This window comes from Podarcis tiliguerta (assembly GCF_965153285.1).
Source record: "Podarcis tiliguerta genome assembly, chromosome: 5".
NCBI lineage: Eukaryota > Metazoa > Chordata > Lepidosauria > Squamata > Lacertidae > Podarcis > Podarcis tiliguerta.
In genome coordinates, this window is record NC_139538.1 from 29,265,734 (window position 1) to 29,288,113 (window position 22,380).

At 44.9% G+C, this 22,380-nt stretch overlaps 1 protein-coding gene across 2 annotated transcripts; it reads left to right on the top strand.

The window, feature by feature from the left end:
• Positions 1–11,670: 11,670 nt before the first annotated feature.
• On the top strand, positions 11,671–21,218 carry CCDC195 (coiled-coil domain containing 195). Of its 2 annotated transcripts, XM_083441016.1 has the most exons (4): positions 11,671–11,749; positions 14,676–14,981; positions 17,504–17,765; positions 20,888–21,218. In XM_083441016.1, exons 2-4 carry the CDS (start codon positions 14,717–14,719, stop codon positions 21,018–21,020), a joined length of 660 nt encoding a protein of 219 aa, XP_083297142.1. In that variant the 5' UTR covers positions 11,671–11,749; positions 14,676–14,716; the 3' UTR covers positions 21,021–21,218. The 2 variants fall into 2 exon arrangements, with proteins under 2 accessions (XP_083297142.1, XP_083297141.1); XM_083441015.1 differs by lacking the exon at positions 11,671–11,749 and having other exon boundaries at positions 14,484–14,981.
• The last annotated feature ends 1,162 nt before the right edge of the window (positions 21,219–22,380 follow it).

The following is a 22,380-nucleotide window of genomic DNA, read 5'->3' on the forward strand; positions in this document are numbered from 1 at the left end:
TTACTGATAATTATTTCTTCGTGATATGGGAATTCATCGGCATGTTGCAATGTCCATTGGGAATGCACCATACAAGTTGGGTCCTGCAACAGAAGTGTTTCAGTGTGCAGTGCTTTGTTCAGGATTCCATGCACTCAATTTCATTCACCTTTCCCTGCCTACTGTATTCTCCTTTCTCCCCTGCATAAAAAGTTCTTCATTGATCCTATGGTAAGATCCATTGGGATGAGCTGTTTAAGGTGCAGCAGATCTCCAGATCATCCAGCAGATTACAGGCTCAGCTGGGCTCAGGAGGCATTGATCACCTCCCACTCTGGCATTATAAACTTAAGGTACATTCACACACAATTCTGCCTGTCACAGGAGTGGGGAACCAAACACTCTCCAGATGTTACTGGATTTCCTTGCTGGCTGGGGTTGATCTATCTCTGATCTATCACATTTTTATCTGGCCCCTCCTCCAAGAAGCCCAGGGTGGTTTGCTTGAAGGCTAAATGTGATTTTATACTCCTTGAGAGTGTTGGAGTCCAACAACTTCTCTGTTGTAGATCTTCCTGCCCAGCCTTCTGCTCAATGCAGGAATTTCAGAGCTGGAACATCCTTGTGAGGAAGTTGTCCAAACGGTGCTTGAAGACTTTGCCTGTCTTTAAAGGTGAGGAGCTGGGATTGTTGAGATGCAAATGAGGTTCCCTTGTGGGATAGTCCTTTGAATGTTGCTGACACCTTCCTAGCCCTTGCTGAGATGAAGTTGATTTAGAAAGGTGATTATCTTTCAAAGTTGGATGAATTTGCTGTGATTTAAAAGGGCTTGTGGTACCCTTCCTGGTTGTGTTGGGTATTTGAGTGCAACTGGGGTATGAGCTGTGTGTGTGTGTGTGTGTGTGTGTGAGTGTGTGTGTGTGCGCGTGTGTGTGTGTGTGTGTTGATGGATTGATAGGTGCATTTGTGAAGGCAAAGAATGGGATGTGTAGCTTAGTATGTGAAAAAGTTGGGTGATATGTGTACCCAGAGGGAAGAATAAGTGAAGGTGTGTATGACTGTAGAGAGCAGTACGTAATGGAGATCAAACAAGATGTGTTGAGTGAGTGAAAGACATGGGGGGCGGGACTGAAGAAATGGAGTGAACGGCGATCCTCCATCCTGCTCAAACCAGAGAAGCAGTCCCATCACTTTGTGAGTTGCCACTGGTTACTTTTCTCATTGGAACACAGCAATTTTGCTGACTCGGACAGTCTGCAAATATATAAATCAAGGCAGTTTTGATAATAGAGGGAAAGGGTAAAATTTCATCGTTCTTAAATATTATCCTTTACCCCCTCTATTATCAACTTTTGCACTTATTTGTGTATTTTACTCACATTCATGGAAGATAACTTGTAATACGGGGGGGGGCGGGTTGCTTACTCATAATACACTATACTGCTCCAGTTCCCTTTTCTCATTTATATAGTGCTAGCATTAGCTTGTGTGTAGATAATTGTTCCGTCTGTCACCTCTATAATACACACTGTTGAGTGAAGTGCTCGCTTGTAATGAAAATCAGCCTGTGTCTCATTATCAGCTTCAGCCACATAACCAAATGGAAGGAATGTGGATCTAATCTTCATGCTGGTGAGGACAGCTCTGCCTTTCATATTCAGCACTGGGAAAATTAAAAACCACTAAAATCACAGGGTTGTTAACGAAAACGCAGTGTCTGAAAGTAACTTTTTAGTTACACGGTGATCTTCTAGGAGTTGCAATTCCTGCATTGCTGAGGAAAATATAACAAGAAAATGCCTCTGTATGTTGTTAAAAGTGCTTCTTTCTGAAGGTTGGTAACAGTGATCAGGAGGAGCCGGTAGTGTTTTTCCATTCTCTGGATAGAGGCAAGGGGGTCCTAATCGGAACAATTTATTGGCCCTATATTCTGTTACCTGAGCACATCACTTTTCCTGCTATCATCAGGACCCTTGAGCCCAATGTCACTAGTTATGTTTTGAAACGAGGGTTGGCACTAGCTCTAGCACTGCTGTATCCCTCCTGGTCCCAGATATGGTACAGCCATTTAAAATGCCACTCGTGACTTAAGCACGATGTAGACATCCTCTGGGAGACTTTTCAGCTCATTTGAATCAAAAACACCAGCACAGCCGTGACAAAGTTTCCAAGCAACAGCAGGACTGCTAGAGCAGTCTTAGACTAACATAATGGTTCTGTAAGATCTGAATATACAATGTATAAGTAGTGGTTATATGCTTAATTTTGCAAATGGTTTTAGTCTTCCTGGAGTGATCTTGGTTGCTTGTGTGCTTCAGATGCTGAAGTGAGAAGGCCTGGTCACTCTGGTCTGAATATTTCATAGAATCATAGGCTGATAGAATTGAAGAGTTGGAAGGGATCCCAAGGCTCATTATTCCAACCCCCTGCAATGCAGGAATCTCAACATCAGGGCCGTCTTAAGTATATACTTCACCATGGTGCAAAGCTCTCTCCGGCGTTGCCGCCTCCGCCCCCCGTTTCCCAGAGTTTTTTTAGAGAGGACGGCACTGCCGGCAGGGCTGGAGGAGGTGGGCAGTGGCTAGAGGGCAGCTCCTCTGGTGGGGAAGAGGCGGAGGAGGCTGGAGGCAGCACTTCCTGGCTCAGATGGCCGCTTCATGCCGTGGTGGCCATGGCAGACGGAGGCTCCAGGCACAGTGCTGCTTCGGTGCGGCATGGCGGATGCGGGCGGCGAGTTGATGCTGGGAGGCGCCGCGTCCAGCCTCTGCCTCTTCCCTGGCACCCTCTAGAACATGGCGCCCCACACCACTAGCCTCTATGGGTAAGATGCCCCTGCTCAGCATGCACACCCCCATCCAATTTGATACCATGCCAATGTGCTAGTTTTATTGCTGCTTCATTGTATATTTATTGTCCAATATAACTGCAGAATGTGCAGTTGTAAATAAGACACACAAGGCTGCAATCATAGACACACTTGCTTGGGACTAACTCTTACTGAACTCAGTTGGGCTTATTTCTAAGGAGAAGTATATAGGATTGCAATGAAAAGTTGCAATGACGTGCAAACTTACTTGGTAGTAAACTCTACTGAACTCAGAAGGACTTGCTTCCGAATAAACATACAATTTAGATGCATATTTTCCAATAAGGATGCCTGGCTAATGGAAATCAGTTTTAAAATGCTTGCTGTGCAAACGCTTAAAGCCACCAGCTGTGGCCCAGAAAGAATATAACTTCATGTATTGATTTTCCCTACCTCTACCAGATAAGCAGGCAGGCACACCTCCAGATGCTAATGTGTAGCTCATATGTTTTAAGGTATATTTGTAGTTCAAGCTGGCAATTCCTGGAGAAGTGCCTGTTTGACACTTTGAGGCTGCCCTTACCATCCTAGAAATGTGAGAGCTGGTTTCAGTTCTAAAACCGCATTTAGAAAAGAGACACCTCTTCCAATTTGCTGTGCTGCTTTTCATCATTATCAGGAAGAAGATACAAATGTAATTACAGTTGTGGTCAAGCTACAAGCTACTCTATCCATAAAAGCAATTACCCTTGAAATTTCTTTCATTATGTTCAGTTTTTATGCCTGGCAGTATGTGTTAGTAACTGCAATATTCTTAAACTGTTGAGATGTTCTGTCACTCTGAGCCTTGATTAATGCTACTGTAAAGCCACCTGAAATCTGAATTAAGATGTCATTGCAGCCAAGCACATTTCTATTTATAAATGTAGATTCTGGTATCACCAGCGCTTTTTTTCTTTAAAAAAATGTTTAGGGGTACTCTCATTTTGCTACTCATATTGACATACTGCCCCTCACTGAGACCAAACTTGGATTCACAAAATGTTTAGGGGTATGCGTACCCCCAGAAAAAATGCACTGGGTACCACAGAGTATTTCTCTTTTCTGCAGCCGTGCTTAATACACTCCCCAACATTAATATACACACACTGGTAGAATTAAATAGAAGGCCTCTGAAAGGTCTGAAATTTACTGGTTGACTTGGGGCAATCTCTTGTGTGCTTAATTCCTCTCCTAAAGAGGAATGATAATGGTTTATTGCATTTATTATCTCCAAAGAACTCAAGGCAGCATACATCCTTTTTCCTGGATCCAAGTATGCAGCTGACCCAAGGACACCTAGTAAGCTTTCTTGATTATTTACACCTAGGTCTCCTTAGATGCAAAGCCTAATGTTCTAGCACAGGGTTTTGGAGCTTATGAGAGTTGGAGTCCAACAACATCTGGAGGGCCACAGGGTCCCAACACCTGCTATAGTGCATTGACACACAGCTGTGACCTTCTTGCCCCTTGGCAACAGTTGCCTTAGATGCCTAATGATTGGGTGGGCTGTGGAAAAAAAAATGGGTGCCAATCTTGGAGGCCACCACTCTACTTGGATGGACCTAGTCCTGCACTCAGGCTACAATCCTATGCACACGTACCCATTGTACTCAAATTGCTTGCTTCGAAGTAGAGGAGCATCAAATTCCGCTGTAGATGGAAAGGTAACTAATCTTCACCTTAGCCTGATGGATTGCTCCCTTTGTCCCAGTTGCTTAAGCCTGGGCTATACCTCCATCCATCAACATATCAACCTGTAGACTCTGTGGTGTAGTGGCCAACTACTGAGCTATGAATCAGGGGCTTATCATTTTGAACCTCACCCCCTACCATTAAAAAAAACTCTCTAAGAGATTTCAGACAAACCACTCTCTCTAATCATCAGAGAGATTGTTATGTGCTGAGTTGAATAGGATCCAAACTGCAGCAGTCTGATTGGTCCTAGAACAATAGGATCCAAATTGCAGCAGTCTGATTGGTCCTAGAACAATGCAGCAGTATGATTGGTTGGCAGGAACCACCCAATCATGCTCCAGATATAAGTGAATCCACAACCTGATTGGCTTACAGTAGAATTCCAGAATTAGCCAATCATGTGCAGCCCATTGTGTAAATAATGTATATAAAGCAGATACTTTGAGGGGACTTTCATTCCTCCTCACCACTATGAGCTGAATAAAGAGCATGAAATCACTTTGCGACTCTGAGTATATTTCAGAGATGGATGATGCTGTTGGCCCACCTTCAGGCACGGGGGCCAAAGGCAGCCCTCCAGTCCTCTCTCTGTCTGGCCCTTGAGACTTTTCCTAGAACACACACACACCCTCCCCAACCCTGCTTTGCACCTTTTGAGTATTTTCACCTTGCCAGAATGCATCTTTGAACTCTGATAACGCTTCTTGCTCACCCAAGATGGAGGCTTGATAGGGAGAGGGACAGTGACATTTGTTGCTCCACCCACCTTTGCTACTGGCTCCACCCACCACTGGCATGTGGTCTCAGAAGCTGGCAGAGATGATAACAAGGCCCTCGGTTGATAACGTTTCCTCACCCCTGCCTTTCAGGTTGAGGGCCACATTTCCTTCTGGACAAATTACCAGAGGCCACATGCCAGTGGTGGGCGGGGCCAGAGTCCAGAGTGGGTGGAGCAACAAAAGTACGATACAGTAGGCTAGTTTCTACACACACACACATACACCTCCCTCTTGTGCTCTATCAAGGAGCTTAAATTCCATCCAGGAGAAACATTCTGGACAGGCAAAATTACTCAAGAATGACATGAGGTGGGGTTGGTGAAACATGGACCTGAGGAGAGTCCTGAGGACCAGACAGATGGTTTTGGAGGGCTTTCCCCCTGGTTCTGAGGTTCTCCACCTCATATTATGGCTGGTTTCTACATTGCTTTTCTCACCAGGCAATTAATCTCTGTGTCAGGGGGGTGGGACGGAATGTATGAGGAACTTAAAATAGAGATCCCCTCCAAATTCCTCACCAGGTTTTAAATAATTGGATAGTTTCAACCATCGCAGCAAGGCATTAATTACTGCAAGATGTTAATGAGCTGCCTCTGACCTTCCATCCTCTCTAAAATATGACAAAATTAACATTTAGACAAGGTTTTCACTTTGGGATTGTTTTGAAATACTTTTCCACTTCCCTCACTTGGGCTGCCTGCCTAATAGGTTGCCCTTACTTGTGAAATGGAAACAGGGGCTGAATTTCTCAGTTCCTTCTTCAGATCTGTGACATGAGAACAGCAGAGCATAAAATAGATACTCTCGAGAGTTCTTGGTCACGGAGTAGAAAAAAACAACTAAGAACAAAGTGACGTTTAGCTTCTTGGCCCTCCTTTCGCAGTTTCCCAACACGCCACTCAGAAATGTGAGTCAGTTTTCTTTGATCCCTGTCTAGCAGGACCATTAGAGACAGTAAGCACACGTCAAGGTTTCGTGCTTAGAATCCCAGACTAGAGAGTTTTCAGATTTCCTGTCACGTATCACAAAACTGAGCAGTGCCCAGGAATTTAGGGAGGTTATTTTTCCTCCGGCCATCTAGTCTGGTGTTGTCTTTTCAGCCCGGCTGCATCTCTCCACATTCCCAGCAGGGGACTATTCGAACCCCCTGCACTCTGATCCTTTCCACAGGAGCTGCCACGGTTGTAACCTTCTGCATTCCAAGCATATACCCTGCCACTGAACTGTGGAGTGCTTTGTGTCTTTCCAATCTAATCTAAGACCTAGAACAAACCTTGGATGTTATAACCAAGGTGGGTGGGAGAGGGGAAGCATCACAAAGCACTGATGATAACTTTTTATCAGGACTTTAACCCTCCAGTCCTACTGTTGGGCAAACTGGACAGGATTCAGACTTGGAGGAACAGCCGGAAACATGTCTTCCAATCAAGAATCTGTCAATTTCCAGCAGTTGTAGTGCAAACCTTGACTGCAGATGCTAAGCTATTGATCACTGGTGAAGTGCAGTATGAAAGCTCCTTGGGATTATAGGTAGGTATTATTTGGCCTTACAGGCTGATCTAACAAAATGGGGATGGAGGGGAGAATGATTAGCTGGAGTGCCTGGAGGCAGTTGGAGGACGGATGGCGGCTAACAAATTGATGTTGAATCCTGACAAGACAGAAGTACAGTTTTTGGGGGACAGGGGGCAGGCAGGTGTGAGGGGCTCCCTGGTCCTGAATGGGGTAACTGTGCCCCTGAAAGACCAGGTGCACAGCCTGGGAGTCATTTTGGACTCACAGCTGCCCATGGAGGCAGAAGTCAATTCTGTGTCCTGGGCAGCTGTCTACCAGCTCCATCTGCTACGCTCGTTGAGACCCCACCTGCCCGCGGACTGTCTCGCCAGAGTGGTGCATACTCTAGTTATCTCCTGCTTGGATAATTGCAATGTGCTCTATGTGGGGCTACCTTTGAAGGTGACCTGGAAACTACAACTAATCCAGAATGCAGCAGCTAGACTGGTGACTGGGAGTGGCCGACAAGACCATATAACACCAGTCCTGAAAGACCTACATTGGCTCCCAGTACGTTTCTGAGCAAAATTAAAAGTGTTGGTGCTGATCTTTAAAGCCCTAAATGGCCTCGGCCCAGGATGTCTGAAGGAGTGTCTCCACCCCCATCATTCAGCCCGGACACTAAGGTCCAGCGCCGAGGGCCTTTTGGTGGTTCCCTCACTGCAAGGTGAGGTTACAGGGAACCAGGCAGAGGGCTTTCTCGGTGGTGGCGCCCGCCCTGTGGAACGCCCTCCCATCAGATGTCAAGGAAATAAACAACTATCTGACTTTTAGAAGACATCTGAAGGCAGCCCTGTTTAGGGAAGTTTTTAATGTTTGAAGTTCTATTCTGTTTTTAATATTCTGTTGGGAGCTGCCCAGAGTGGCTGGGGAAACCAAACTGGATGGGTGGGGTATAAATAATAAATTATTATTATTATTGCTTTCATCATCAACTAAGGGGAATGGCCCTAGTTTGGGGGTAGCGCATCTGTTTTGCACAAAGAAGGTTCGGGGCTCAATACCTGGTGTCTGCAGGAAAGGCTGGGGTTTTGTACAGGTTCTGTACAGTTGCTGCCAGTCAGTGTCAACAAATATCAAACTAGACGAACCAATGTTCTGACTTAGCATAAGGCAAATTCCTTGTGTTGCCACCTGGTCACAACCTGGTACCACTAGCATTCAAAACTTTTGTGAACTTTAATAGCACACGCTTTTCACAAATGAAGGTTTTCTGCCGTTGGGTAAAATTGGACGAATCTATTGAGGTATTATTTATGCATTAGTTGGTGTCATCCCAACACCCCTAAAGGAGTTAAGAGTTATGCATATTTTATGTTTAATCACATCTTCAGCGACACCAAACCACAGGCAAAGGTTTCCATTTCAAATTGAAGACTCATTTAATGCTTAATAGGAATCATTCCTTGCAGAGTAATTATGTCTCGATATTCACAGGGGAGGTTTTATTAGATGGCCCTTGGTTGATTGCAACAGGCATATTTGGTTAATATTGAGAAGGAAGGGAGAGCATTAAATCACCCTCGCATTGAATGTGACATACTTTTTCCATACCCAATTATGAGAAATTCCACATAAAGGACACATGAGCAGTAAAAAGGATGGCAAGAGCCCTTTGTTGCATTAACAGGAAAAGCAAAACAAGGGCCGGATCAGACAGCATCTCTTTTGTGCTCTTAGCAAAACCTCCCACCCAGTGGTGGTGCAGATGTTCTTGCAAGGGGTGTACAGATGAATGCTTGGACTGTTCAGAATGTCCATCTCCAAATTTGTGCCCAAAGGCAAGTGCCCAAACACATGAGAAATAAACAGCTGTAGCTGTATAGTATAAGTAATAACATTCTTTGTCATAATGTTCATTATAAGAGGAGTCATCAACCTTTTGGGCTGAATTTCCAAACTGGATAAACTGTTGTGGGCACCACAATCACACACACCACAACTCTCGGCCAGAACTGAATGCTTCTTTTAAATCTAATTTCAGGTGCGGGGTTCAAATTTCTGCAGGTTCCAGGGATGCGGGTGGCACCATGGTCTAAACCACTGAACCTCTTGGGGTTGCTGATCAGAAGGTTGGCAGTTCAAATCCATGTGATGAGGTGATCTCCCGTTGCTCTGTCCCAGCTCCTGCCAACCTAGCAGTTTGAAAGCATGCCAGTGCAAGTAGATAAATAGGTACCACTGCAGCAGGAAGGTAAACAGTGTGGTAACGTGTCCTATTTTAAGATGACACTCTTCAGTGGGAAAGGCTGCCCAATCTAATAGGGCTATGCACCAGATTTGGCCAACGACTGAGTCAAATCAGGCAGGTTTGGAGGACCTCAGATGAGTCAGGTATGTGCAGCCACAGATTGTTGCAAGTTAGGTTGGATAAGCCCTGGTAATCCTGCGTATGTGCCCATCAGGATAGTACAGAGGCCCAGAAAACACCTTTCTCAGAACACTTTTCAAACTTCATACTGACACCTTATTGTCCTATCCATAGCATCAAATTGTTGTTGTTGTTTAGTCGTTCAGTCGTGTCCAACTCTTCGTGACCCCATGGACCAGAGCACGCCAGGCACTCCTGTCTTCCACTGCCACCCGCAGTTTGGTCAGACTCATGTTTGTAGCTTCGAGAACACTGTCTAACCATCTCGTCCTCTGTCGTCCCCTTCTCCTTGTGCCCTCCATCTTTCCCAGCATCAGGGTCTTTTCCAGGGAGTCTTCTCTTCTCATGAGGTGGCCAAAGTGTTGGAGCCTCAGCTTCACAATCTGTCCTTCCAGTGAGCACTCAGGGCTGATTTCCTTAAGAATGGATGTGTTTGATCTTCTTGCAGTCCATGGGACTCTCAAGAGTCTCCTCCATCAAATTACATCACATCTATTGTCATCTTGCAGCAGCAACCTTCCATGATATGGGCTGGGACCAGCCTGGGGTGGAGAACACATAAGTAAGCGTGGCAGATGTAAAAGTAGAAGTATTGATCAGTTAACTTGTATGATCCTTCTGTCTTTCATCAGAAGGGTAAAGATCTTGCATAGTGGCCAAATCATACATGCCACGTTCCTACAGCTTTCTTGTTGCACAGAAGACACCCTTCACATGCTGCTTGGGTGTCCATGTTGTAAACCCAAGCCACATCCCTTATGCAAGAGACATTAATGTTGGTCCAAGTGGGTTAATGTGTCAAAATCAAGCAACTGATCTACCTGAGCCACGTTTTCATACCCAAGCTCCACTGTGGCAGGACTTGGCTGCATAATCCTTTGATCTCAAGGGTTGTTTCTTCTGCCTTGCCTTTTCCATCCTTGACTAACAGCAGCCAGATAAAATGTCTTGCGCAGGAAGCCATAAAGGCTCTGGCTTTGGTTGAGTCTCTAGGAGAAGAGACTTACAAATTCAGTAGCAGCCACCCAGAACGAGGATGTCTCCCTATGCTTAGTGTGCTGTGGGTCTCACACAGTGCACACAGCAAGATTCAGGCAGTACATGCATATATATGTGGTGTTTACTAATAACAGGCAATTAGTCCTCTGCCCAGCCCAATCCTGGAAACCTTATTCACTACTCTACCTGGGAAGTTCTAGTGCTGAATTTCTGACAAGACTTTCCTGTGTGCAACACCACCTACTGGATTGGAGGTGTAACTGCATATGCAGCACCTGTTCAGTCAAATGGCTCCTCATTCACCTAGAACATGAATAATTGAATCATAGAGTTGGAAGGGACCCCCAAGGGCATGGATACAGCCAGGATTTTTGTTGGAGGGGGAAACTGATGTGATTGGTCAATTAGTTAAGTATTTCTATTGTTTTACTTGATCTAGGGGAAACAGCTGCCCCCTGTCTCCCCTTGGCTATGTCTATGCTTGAGGGTGATCAAGATCAACCCCCTGTATTGCAGGGATCTCAGCTAAAGCATCCATGACAGATGGCCATCCAACCTCTGCTTTAAAACCTCCAAGGATGTCCATGTTTATATGCCTCTGAACTGCATTAGGACATTTGTGTAAAAGGTAAGGCTTTCACTGTATTTGATCAATGATATCTGAAAAGCAGAGAGTTAACATTTCAGTGACTAAATCATTAGTTTATTAGATAAATTTGCATTCTTCCTAAAACCTTCTTGGTTGAATTTATCCCAGGCGAATGACTTTGGTGTCTGCATATGTACATCCATCATTTATGGGGGGGGGGGGGGATCTTTGCATATCTGTAAGCGCATTCCAGGCTCACAGTGATTATTTGCAAAACCATTTGGCTTTTGTCGAAACAACAAAGAATTGACCTGTCTAAATTTTGGAACAGCAGAAGCAGCTCAGCATAACAAATGGCTGTAAACAGCTGCTTAGCAATTCCAGTAGCAGAGTAGCTGTCACCGTCTACTGAAAGCAAGCTTTTATGAGGAACACTCTAAATTCCTGAGGCATCCTCCTTCACTTATGGGTCATAATGTTTGCCAAATAGAGTGGGACACATGCCGCGTTTGGGCATGTTTTCTCCATCTGCCTTGTTTCTGAAAGGTCCCATTAGGATGTCCTGGGAGCTGGACCGGGCTTCCTCTGAAGTGTTGCAGCTATTATGCTATAGCCTCCCTAGGGAGGTTCACTGGTCCATCTCACTGCTTAGTTTTAGGCAACTGTGTGTTGTTGTTTTTCAGCTGTGCCAGAAATGTAATTAGGTGCTTTCTGATGAATATTATTGTGTGTTAACCTTGCCACGATTCAGGCCTTCTGCACAGAAACACACAGAGCAGAGACAGGGAGCTGGATCGAGCCAATGGGTAGGATTCTGATCTCTTCCTCTCTTCTCACCCTGCAGGTCTTGCTGTCACCTTCCACCACCTGTCATCATAGCCACATCTTTACCTGCTCCATACCTGACACCATATATGATATTAGGTGTAGGGCAGGTAGGTGTGGCTGTACCCAAACAGTTTCAAGGGCCAAACTGGGAGCTCTGGAGAGCAATGGATCTGAAGTTCTCCACCACTGATATATTGGAGGGAGCATGGCCATGCACACTAACTGGACCATCCCCATCTCCACGGGCTGCAGCTTCACACCTTCGTGCATTGGGTGGGAGGGCCAAAGGAGGATTCCTCATGAGTTCAGGTGAACATGTGAATAATCCTCTCTAGAAAAGGGAGCTCCAGTCATGCAAAGTTCCTGATTGTGTAGATGAGTCTACCAGCATTCAGCCAAACTGCCCTTCTGGCATGGAACTAATGGATGGGGATCCTGGGGACAGAGACAACCTTCCCCTTTCATGTATTCTTTGAAGGCAAAGGTTAAAAGGGTTCCTTCATTTTGCTGGTATCTATCTGGTTTGGTCGTTTTCTATTTTATTCATTTATTAAACAATTATGGCCTTGAATGTTCCATATTTTCTTGCCTTGGGTGTCTTTGGAAAAAGATGCATGAAATTACTTTCCAGAAACAAATGACTACAGCAGATATTGCCTATACAAGATCAAAAGGTCATACGCATTCAGACTCCTCTAGTGGAAGCTGATTGTTGACAGAGTGAACCAAGAGGTCAGAAATGATACTATAATTGGGTGCTTTTGGTATCACTTAGCCTACACATGATCCCTTGCTGGGGAATATAGGAATAAGAAACTTGAAGACAGAATTCTGTTTGAATCTCTCACATGCCATTGCTTTTCACTCTGCAAACTTTGATACCAATGAGATGACTGACCAAAGCCTCTTAGTAAAATTGCGAGCACCACTGGGTCAAAAATGGGCCTTGTGCTAGTTCATGCAAAGGGAGGGTAATAACAAATTGCTTGTGGCCTCTGATTCTTTTTTTTTAAATTTCCCTTTGGGGCAAATTAAGTTTCTTTACCTCAGAGATGCGGGAAAGATGTTGCAGATGTTGCTTTGGAAGAAGCAGCTTCAACCCAGAGGGAAACTGTTAGAACATGACCAGGCGAATTTACCTTTTTCTCTCTTTCCAAAACAAGATGCAGCCTGAAAAATGGTCATCTTTCAAAATTTGCGCTTCTCCAAATTTTGCAGTGCAGTTCTCCAGCCAAGTAATGTGTACCGAAATGCAGTTGCTAGGGTAAGGAACATGTATAAAAACATATTTAGTGAAAATAAGTATTAAAATGCATCCTATTTGGGGAAATTTGTTTGCAAATCTGTATATTAGGCAAAAATCGCATATTGTAGAAAGATGATGGTGAATTTTCATAGGGACTTTTTTTAAAATGCAAACTTGTGCAGAAATTTGGAGAATTGAACTTATTACTGAAAAAATGAGAAATTGGGAGAAACTGAAACTGACATGTCTGCCCATCCCTTGTTGTCACACAGGGCAGAGAGAAGCAGGCTTCACCCCAGTCTTTACGTCTGAAGAAAGTCTATGCATGTATATGTTAAAATGTGTACCTGGCTACATACAGATGTTTCATTGTCTGAACCTATATGCTCCCTTCCTGCCACATGTTCACTCATTTGATTTTGTTTTATTTTATACAACACACACACACACACACAGAGAGAGAGAGAGAGAGAGAGAGAGAGAGAGAGACTGTCAGCTGACATTAGCAACTAAAAATATTCCATCAATTCTGATGGATTAATATAGGCCAGGGGTAGCTAGCCTGGTGCTCTCCAGATGTTATTAGACTACAACTCCCATCATCCCTCACCATTGGCCATGCTTGCTGGGGCTGATGGGAGTCCAACAGCATTTGGAGAGCATCACATTGACTGCCCCTGATATGGGTAGTGCACATCGACTGCAAAGTGAGTCTCATTGTATTTACCGAACATCTGTAAAGGGCTGAGCCAATCATGGCACATGCACACAGTCTTTACTATGATTAGCCACTTTGCATAATGAATCGAAATCGCTCTCTTCCAAGGTGATAAAGTGGGGTGGAGGGACTTCAGTTCAAAGCATACAGGTTTTAAATAATTTCTGTGCTGATCAGAGAGTACACTGAGTTTTAATATTAATGCCAAATCACAGAAGGAAAATTCTCAGTGCTACGGGAGGGCATTTTGCTGCGCAGAAATACTCGCAGGGAGTAGGTAACAGGAGCAGCCCACGATATTGCCTTTCGTTTCTAATGCAACATTCATGCTTGATGTGTCTCTCCTTACCGTCCCAGAATATTGCTGTGCACACTTTGTTCAAGCAAATGCCACAAGCAAAGCTGAGCTGTAGCCGGGTGGAAATATATTCTTAGTTGGCAGCCAGAAATGCATTTTTGTTTAATGGGAACCGCGGGGAACTGTGGAAAGGCGTTGTGTCCCGTCCCCGTTCCCCCCCCCCCCCCCGCTCCCCCTCAAAGTCATTTCTGAAAATGGAACTTCTCAAGAAGCTGAGAAGGGAACAATGCATGTTGGCGGAGGTGAGAGAGGTGCATGCTGGGTGAACTTGGCTTCAGCTCAGAATCATTCTGAGTCTGGTGCATTCAGCAGCCCTGGACAGGATAGGATTGCTGAAGGCAGAATGCAGCCTTCCAGCATGAGATGCCTGAACTTGACAGGTGGGACAAATGCAGAAGGGGACACACACACACACACACGACAAATGCTGTGTTTGAATTATCGTGCCTACACCCCCACACATTGCCACTTTCACAGGGCCAATGTCTTTGCACTGAAATAGCTGCCACCAAAGGAAAACTCAGTTTGGAAAAATGAAACCCGGAATGAATAAATCATGGAGGGGCTCTTCAAGCCTTGACAGTTTATCCAAGGCTCTTTGGGTGGTGAAAGACAGCACAATGCTGAGCCCGGAGGAGGGAGTGCCATTGTTCGGGTGTGTTTATGTGCCACATGAGCCCCTCACCTTGGATTCATGGTTTCTTTTTAAAGCAAGCGGCGCCCAGGTTGGCTGTCTGGCAAGGAGGTGGGAAATGGACGGGAACAAGCGGCTCATGCAGGTCATCCACGAAATGCGCTCGGAAATCATCAAGCTAGAGAGAGAGAACAGAGCCCTCCGGGGGCAACTGACATGCAGCAGGCAGAAGGCAGCAAAGAGAGAGGATGGAGAAGGGGCCGAAGACAAAAAGGACAAGGGCTGGAGCCTCGCGGACTCAGTCGAAGAGGCCGCTGCTTCGCCGGTGACTCTGCGCAGGAATGTCTCAGCAGGCTCTGCTCTGACACTACAGGAGCAAAAAGGTACCCATGATTCCTGATGGGGCAAGTTATGACTAAACCTTTTGTTTAGTGACCCTTCCTGGACCAGAGGAAGAGGGAGGATAGCCAACATGGTGCCCTCCAAATGTCATTGGATTCAGTTCCCATCAGCCCCAGCTGGCATGGGCAATGGTCAGGGATGAGGGGAGTTGTAGTCTGGAGGGCACCATGTTGGCTAACCCTGAGATAAGCTAAAGTATTCCACTGATAGTCGCAAGCTGCTCTGGGTAGGCCTCAGAAACTCATCCTGTTACACTCGGAAATTAGGACAGCAGTAATTATTATTACTTTTGTTATTTTCATTTTTATTTATTGAATTTACATACCGCCCTAAACCCGGGGGTCTCAGGGCAGTTCACAGAATGAAATCAAGATATAAATGCATAAAATACCTAATAAAAATAAAAACAACAACCCAATAGCACCCCCCCCCAAAAAAAAACCACATTTCAAAAGTAGCTGTTGTAACGAGGCATGAACTAAAGGTTGAAATTAGAGTTCTGATATTACAGTCTCCCAAATTGAGGCAGTCTAACTGACATACAAATGGTTTGTTAATTATGTAAATCAAGTTGTGAGTTGGGAAATGGCTAAGCACCACACGTCACTGCTTTTTGTTTACCTCATGCAGCCTCTTACCTTAACAGCAGGGAAGTGGAGTGTTGTTGTCGTTGTTGTTGTTTTTCAAAATAATAATAATAATTTATTCAATTTATATACTGCTCTTTATCCAAAGATCCCAGGGCGGTGTGTGACATTAAGAACATAATTTACATAGCATGATAATAAAAGACAATAAAAAACAACCACAGAAAAATATCATAATAGCAGTCTCCCCCCATTTAAAAGGCCATAGATTGTTTAAAGTGTTGGGCTTTCCTTTCATGTTACATGAAGAAGGCTTGTATTCGAACCTTGCAAAGCCTAAATGAAAACTAAGATGTCTAAAGATGGAATTTGGCCACACTTTCCTGAAAGTAAGCTTCAGGCTGGACGTTTTGCCACTTGAGGTAAATAAAAAATGAACCTACCACTGCCTCCAACAGCCATGGGTACACCATGCTGCAGGTCACCACCATGACAGTGATGCAGGTGTACCATATAACCATCCTGTTGCTCCACAGATGAGTCTGTGGAGTAGAAGGCAGGGGCACAGCCATGTAGGAGGAGGTGGGGGCAAGCAGCAGGCTCCTTGGGCCCAGAACTTCCACCTGAGGCGACCGCCTCACCTCAAGGGCAGGCCAGCCTTGGGAAGCCTCATTAAAAACACAGATCTCACAGATTCTCATAGGAATGCTAAGAACAGTGCAAGGGGGGATCAGGCTCATTTCCCACAAAACCACTGGGGAGAATGGCGCCAGCACATTTTGCTTTCTGTCACAGGACAGAGGGCAAGAGACTTCCTTTAAAAAAAGAGAGAGAACTAGAAATCCAGTCCAGCTAATGGTGTAAATGGGCATTGGGTGACATGCCTAAGATCTGGCCAGCTGGATAACATGGCACCCCTAGTTAAGTAGCATTTTGCAGCATATCAAAAAGGTCTTTGGAAATAGCCAAGAATTAGCCGACAGTTCGGCACAAGTTGCACATAGTAATAATACGGGGGGGGGGGGGGCATTTTTTGTTTGTTTGTTACTATGGTATGTATTTTTGTGTTTTTATATTATTCACCGCCCTGTGATCCTCAGATGAAGGGCGGTATAGAAATTTAATAAATAATGATAATAATATCTCAAGGAAGTCTCCAGTTTGCAGTTTAATTGGTCTTTTGCATTTGCAATCAATTTGGCTCCAGGACTGGCTGCTCTCACATGTAAGAATCCCCCCTTGTTCCCTTGGTTCCAGTACAATTCAGATCTCTCTGTTTTTTGAAGATGCTGTACAACAGGAAGTGAGGGGGCCTATGTCTCACAGGCTAGGTCTGACCCACTGGTAAATTTTGTCAAGCCCACGATCCAGCCTTTGAAAGGTCTCCAGCAAGTTAATCTGCACTTTTCAAGGGTGGCACTCCTTGGGTTGGAGGTTATCAGCCAGCCTGTGCTTTCATGTCAGAGCCAGTGTGGTGTAGTGGTTAAGAGCAGTGGACTCGTAATCTGGTGAACCGGGTTCGATTCCCTACTCCTCCACATGCAACTGCTGGGTGACCTTGGGCCAGTCACACTTCTCTGAAGTCTCTCAACCCCACTTACCTCACAGAGTGTTTGTTGTGGGGGAGGAAGGGAAAAAACGATGTTAGCCGCTTTGAGACTCTTTGGGTAGTGATAAAGCGGGATATCAAATCCAAACTCTTCTTCTTCAGAGGAATACCTTCTCAGGTGAGAAGCTGGTCAGTGCTATCTAACAGTGGAGATTGATCCATTAGGATGCATGGCCAATTTCCCCACCACCTCAGTCAGATTCCAGCTGATCTGTTAGGTTAAGATTGTCACTCCGGGCTATTAATGAGAAAGGTTTTTTATTTTATTTAAAAAGACCAAACTACATGGATTACAATCTTTGCACAGGTAGCATTATGACGGTGAGACGTTATTCCATCTCCTCATCTGTGCCTTCGCTCCCTGGCAACAAACACCACAAATCTGACAAGAGGAATCCATTCAAGGGAGCCCTAGATGTGAAGGAGATAATCAAGCAGCCGGCCTTTCCCACAGATACACAACTAACCAACAAAGAAGAAAAAGGAGTTGCAAAAATTCCACCCGATTGCCTCTCCAGCAGTACATCCAACAAAAGGAGATCTTTCCAAGACCATGTTTACAAATGCAGGTAGGCCCGACTGAAATGATGGTTGAAGCTTCAAGAAATCCCTTGTCAGGTTATTGAACAATGCAAAAGTCTGGTTACCTGATGGCTCCAATCATTTTATAATGTCAGAAGTTGGCAAGCATTGGTATTGCTTCCTACAGCTATGGGACTGGACTTGAGCATATTTAATTGAAGAATGAGCTTGATAAATCTCATGACCATATCCTTCCATTAGACATCTATTTACGAATTATTTTATTAATAGATTCTTTATTGTCATTACACAAGTGCAACATTGCACAAGTGCAACGAAATTGGATGCCATCCCTTAAAAACAACAAAAGCAAAACAACAACAACAACCAAACAAACCACATTCCAGCCACACCCACACCAACACCCATCAAACTCCCAGGTCACACTATCGAGTTACAGCATTCAAAAAGGCCACAGCTCTTGGATAGAAACTGTTTTTCAGTCTATTTGTCCTTGACTTGATGTTTCTATATCTCCTGCCAGAAGGCAGTAGTGCAAACAGACTGTGTCCCGGGTGAGATGAATCCTGCAGGATGTTGTTTGCTTTCCTAAGACAACGGGAACCGTACAGTTCTTCCAAAGATGGGAGAGGATGACCAATAATCCTTTGGGCTGTGGTTATGACCTTCTGGAGCACCTTCCTCTCCCTAGCTGTACAACTGGAGAACCAAGCACAAATACAGTATGTAAGAATGCTCTCTATGGAGCCTCGGTAGAAGGACACCAGCAGTCTCTCACTCAGATTGTTCTTCTTCAAAAGTCTGAGGAAATAAATTCTCTGCTGGGCCTTCTTCACCAGAGCAGTGGTATTTGCGCTCCAAGTCATGCCCTGATCGATAGTTACTCCCAAAAACCTGAATTCCGCCACCCTCTCCACCCGTTCCCCGTTGATATACAAGGGCTGATGGCAAGATGTCCGCCTTTTTTTTTCTGTAATCCACCACCAATTCCTTGGTCTTAGCCGTATTAAGAGCCAGATTGTTCTCTCCACACCAAACACAGAGCCGCTCCACCTCGTCCCGATAGGCGGACTCATCCCCTCCTGAAATGAGCCCTACCACCGTAGTGTCATCAGCAAACTTGATGATTTTGTTGCTGGAATAGATGGCTGTACAGTCATACGTATAGAGAGCATAGAGCAGGGGACTCAACACACAACCCTGTGGTGAGCCGGTGTTAAGGCTAAGGGCTGTGGACTACCTTCAGAAGTTCCTGCCTGCTGTAAATCTTTCTTGCCCGGCCAGACATACTCAGACCAAGTAAAAATAATAAAAACAAAACAAAACGCTAAGGGAGAGCACTAAGCCGCAGCGTCTATGCGCGCCGCCATCTTGCCATTTAAGAGATTTATATTCTGCTGTTCACCCAAAATTGTTTACAAAAAAAAGGTCAAAGCATATCCGGTGCAATATTGCAAGTTGTAAACAGGGATGGAGAACCTGTGGCCCTCCTGATGTTGTTGGACTGCAACTTCTATCAGCTCCAGTCATCAGGGATGATGAATGTCGTGTTCCAACAGTATCTAGATGGCTACAGAGTCCATATCCCTTGTGCAAAGCACGTCAGCTTTGCAATGCCAAGTTTCACTATCATGGCAATCAAGGGGAAGCTTACGGGAAGTGCTCTGTGTGACTCAGGCTGCAGTCCTAAACACAATACCTACAACGTTCACCTCATTGGCTGTAGTAGGACTTGCTTCTGACTTAACATGCATCAGATTACAATCTCACTTGTAGAATCACAGTCCCCTGTGAGCAGCATTCCAGTTATCCCACCGGTGTCTTTGGGGCGTGAATATCTATTTAGAAGAGTTTTGGATGTCTTGACTATAATTAGTTTCCATATGAGGAGCAGGAGCCTCAAGAAACATTTTTGCCCTATTCATAAGAGGATAGCTTCACCAGGACCCTGAAGATGCACATGAATGTTAACTGTCAAGCAATGCCCAGTATTTGCTTCAGAAACATTTGCTAACAATGCGGAGCCATATTTGCAGATGTAAACCCTTTGCAAGTGTATACAAGTGCATGATGCCCTCCAGATAGTGTATCCAAACACACCATCCAATCATCCTGTCCATTGTTAGGGATGATGGAAGTTGTAGTCCATCAACATCTGCAAGGCTCTACATGGCTCGTCTTGTTATAGTGCACTTTGGCTTTGAAGTGGTTATTCCATGAGTCTTCCACGTTGAGTAATTATTCTTATAAAAGGAATGCTGGAGGATTTCTCTAGATGAGTAGGAAGTACAGTCTACACCATGGGGGAGCAGAAAGGAATTCAAATAATTATTTTTTTAACATTATAGTCTGGGATGGATTATCATGCTATCCAAAAGGGGGGGGGGGGGAATTCCCCAAAAGGTATACAACATGGGTCTGCAAACTTAGGTCCACGGGCTAGATCAGGCCCAATTGCCTTCTAGATCTGGCCCACAGACGGTCCAGGAATCACTGCGTGGATCGCCAGCACGTGTGTTATTTCTCTCTCCCTCCCTCACACGGTGGCGGTGGCGGCAGTGCCTCCTCCCTTCCTCCTCCTGGCTTCTCCCTGCCCTGCCTAGAGAAGGAAGCGGGCTAGGTTTCTTGGTGCCAGCAGCAGCAGCGCTCGAGCAGCCACCATTTTAAGCAGCCCCTCTCCGGAGCCCTTTTGCACACCGCTCATCATCCCTCCACCACCACTGCCGCCAGCCCCTGCTGCTCACAAGGCACAGGTAAGCAGCCACTGGGGCTCATGGTGCTCTTGCATCATTTTTTCCCCAAAATATAGTCCGGCCCCCCACAAAGTCTGAGAGACAGTGGACCGGCCCCCTACTGGGAAAGTTTGCTGATCCCTGGTATACAATCTAGGACAAAGTTGGCAACCTGTGGCCCATAGATATTATTGACTATGGCTACCATCAATCCTGACCATTGGCCCTGCTGGCTTGGGCAGATGGAAGTCAGGGTCCAACATCTGGAAAGCTAATGGTTCGTCAGCCCTGATCTAATTCAGGATATGTTTGCAATGATGAATTATGTTGTATTGATACATTTGTGATCCAGAAGGTAAAACATAGCGCATAACATTTTGTTCCAAATATCTTGCACATGTTTCTTTTTTCCCTAGGGGTAAAGTAAAGGCTGTCAGTTTCCTGTTACCCATGGACATGTCACGTTATTCAGAAAATCAAGGCTCTTTCACGTGCTCGCAAAATCAGAACACAAAACAGTTAAGCACCATTATTGAAAAGGACATGTGAGCCGGTGAATATTTAAAGGGCCGCCGTTGACTTCAGAGATAAACTCGCCTGAAGCGAGAGCCCTGCATCAGATTACATTTCTGCAAAGCTGTTTGGCAGAATGCCCTCAGAGAATCACCCAGGCCAGCATGGCAGGTCATTGGCAGTTTGTTTTGCAAAGGGGGGAAAAAACCTGTGACAGAGACTGTCAAAAGCCTGTGTGAGGAGGGCTGAAAGAAACCCACTGATAACAAATGCCTCTCTGCTGTATTTTATTTTTTACTTCATGGTTTATTTCCGGAACCCCATTAAACAGCATTTTATATAACAGTGTTCACTGTGGTCTTTTTAAGAGCGTGTAATATAACCTCCCTTTACTGCTCAAGCTGCCAGAAATATAGAAACTTGTAAAGAAGAGGAGAGAGTGTCTATTTTATAAAGCTTTAAAAAGTATGTGAAAGAAACAGAGGAGCATATCAGTCTTTCAAATAATAAAATTTTGGTTTGTGTCCATTTGCATTTAGCCCCTGAAACATTCTGACAAATTACTAAAAACATACATATTAAAACATGTTGGATTTTAAGTATTCCCTTTTTGCTATGCTTGCTCATACAGTACCTGATGACTGATATATGCATTTAATTGCTCTTGTAATTAAACTGTTACTAGCAGGAGATATAAAACCAGCTTCCATGAGTAGGCATTTTCATTTTCCAAACTCAAGATTTGATGGCTAGTTTCCTCTAGCTAAATATTCCTGAAGAAGGAAGACCATAAGAGCATTGCTGGATCAGACCTAGGGTCCAGACTATGTTATGCTTAAAGTAGACCCAATGAAATAATTGGGACTTAAGTTAGCCATAACTAACTTAATTGATTTCAGTGAGTCTACATGGAGCAAGATAGGAGTCTGGATACAACCCAGGCAAGAGTGAGGTCAATGGCCATGAGATTAGAAGAGGCAAAAGGTCCTCAAAGATGCTTGGCAAGCTGAATGCTGACACTCAAGAGTACTGAAGGAGTTTGTGGGTGCAATCTCAGAGCCCCTGTCCATAATCCTTGAGAATACTTGGAGAACAGGTGAGGTTCTTGCAGACTGGAGGTGGGCAAATGTTGTCCTCATCGTCAAAAAGGGTGGAGACGCAGATGACTGCTGACCAGTCACCTTAACGTCAATACCAGGAGAGGTCCTAGAGCAGATAATTCAACAGTTGGCCTGTGAGCACTTAGAGGGAGATTCTGTGATTGCTAGGACCCAGCATGGCTTTCTCAAAAGCAAGTCATGCCAGATGACTCACATTTCTTTTTTTCATGGAATCACAGGCTTGGTGGATCAGGAGAATGCTGTGGACATAGTGTATCTGGATTTCAGTAAGGCCC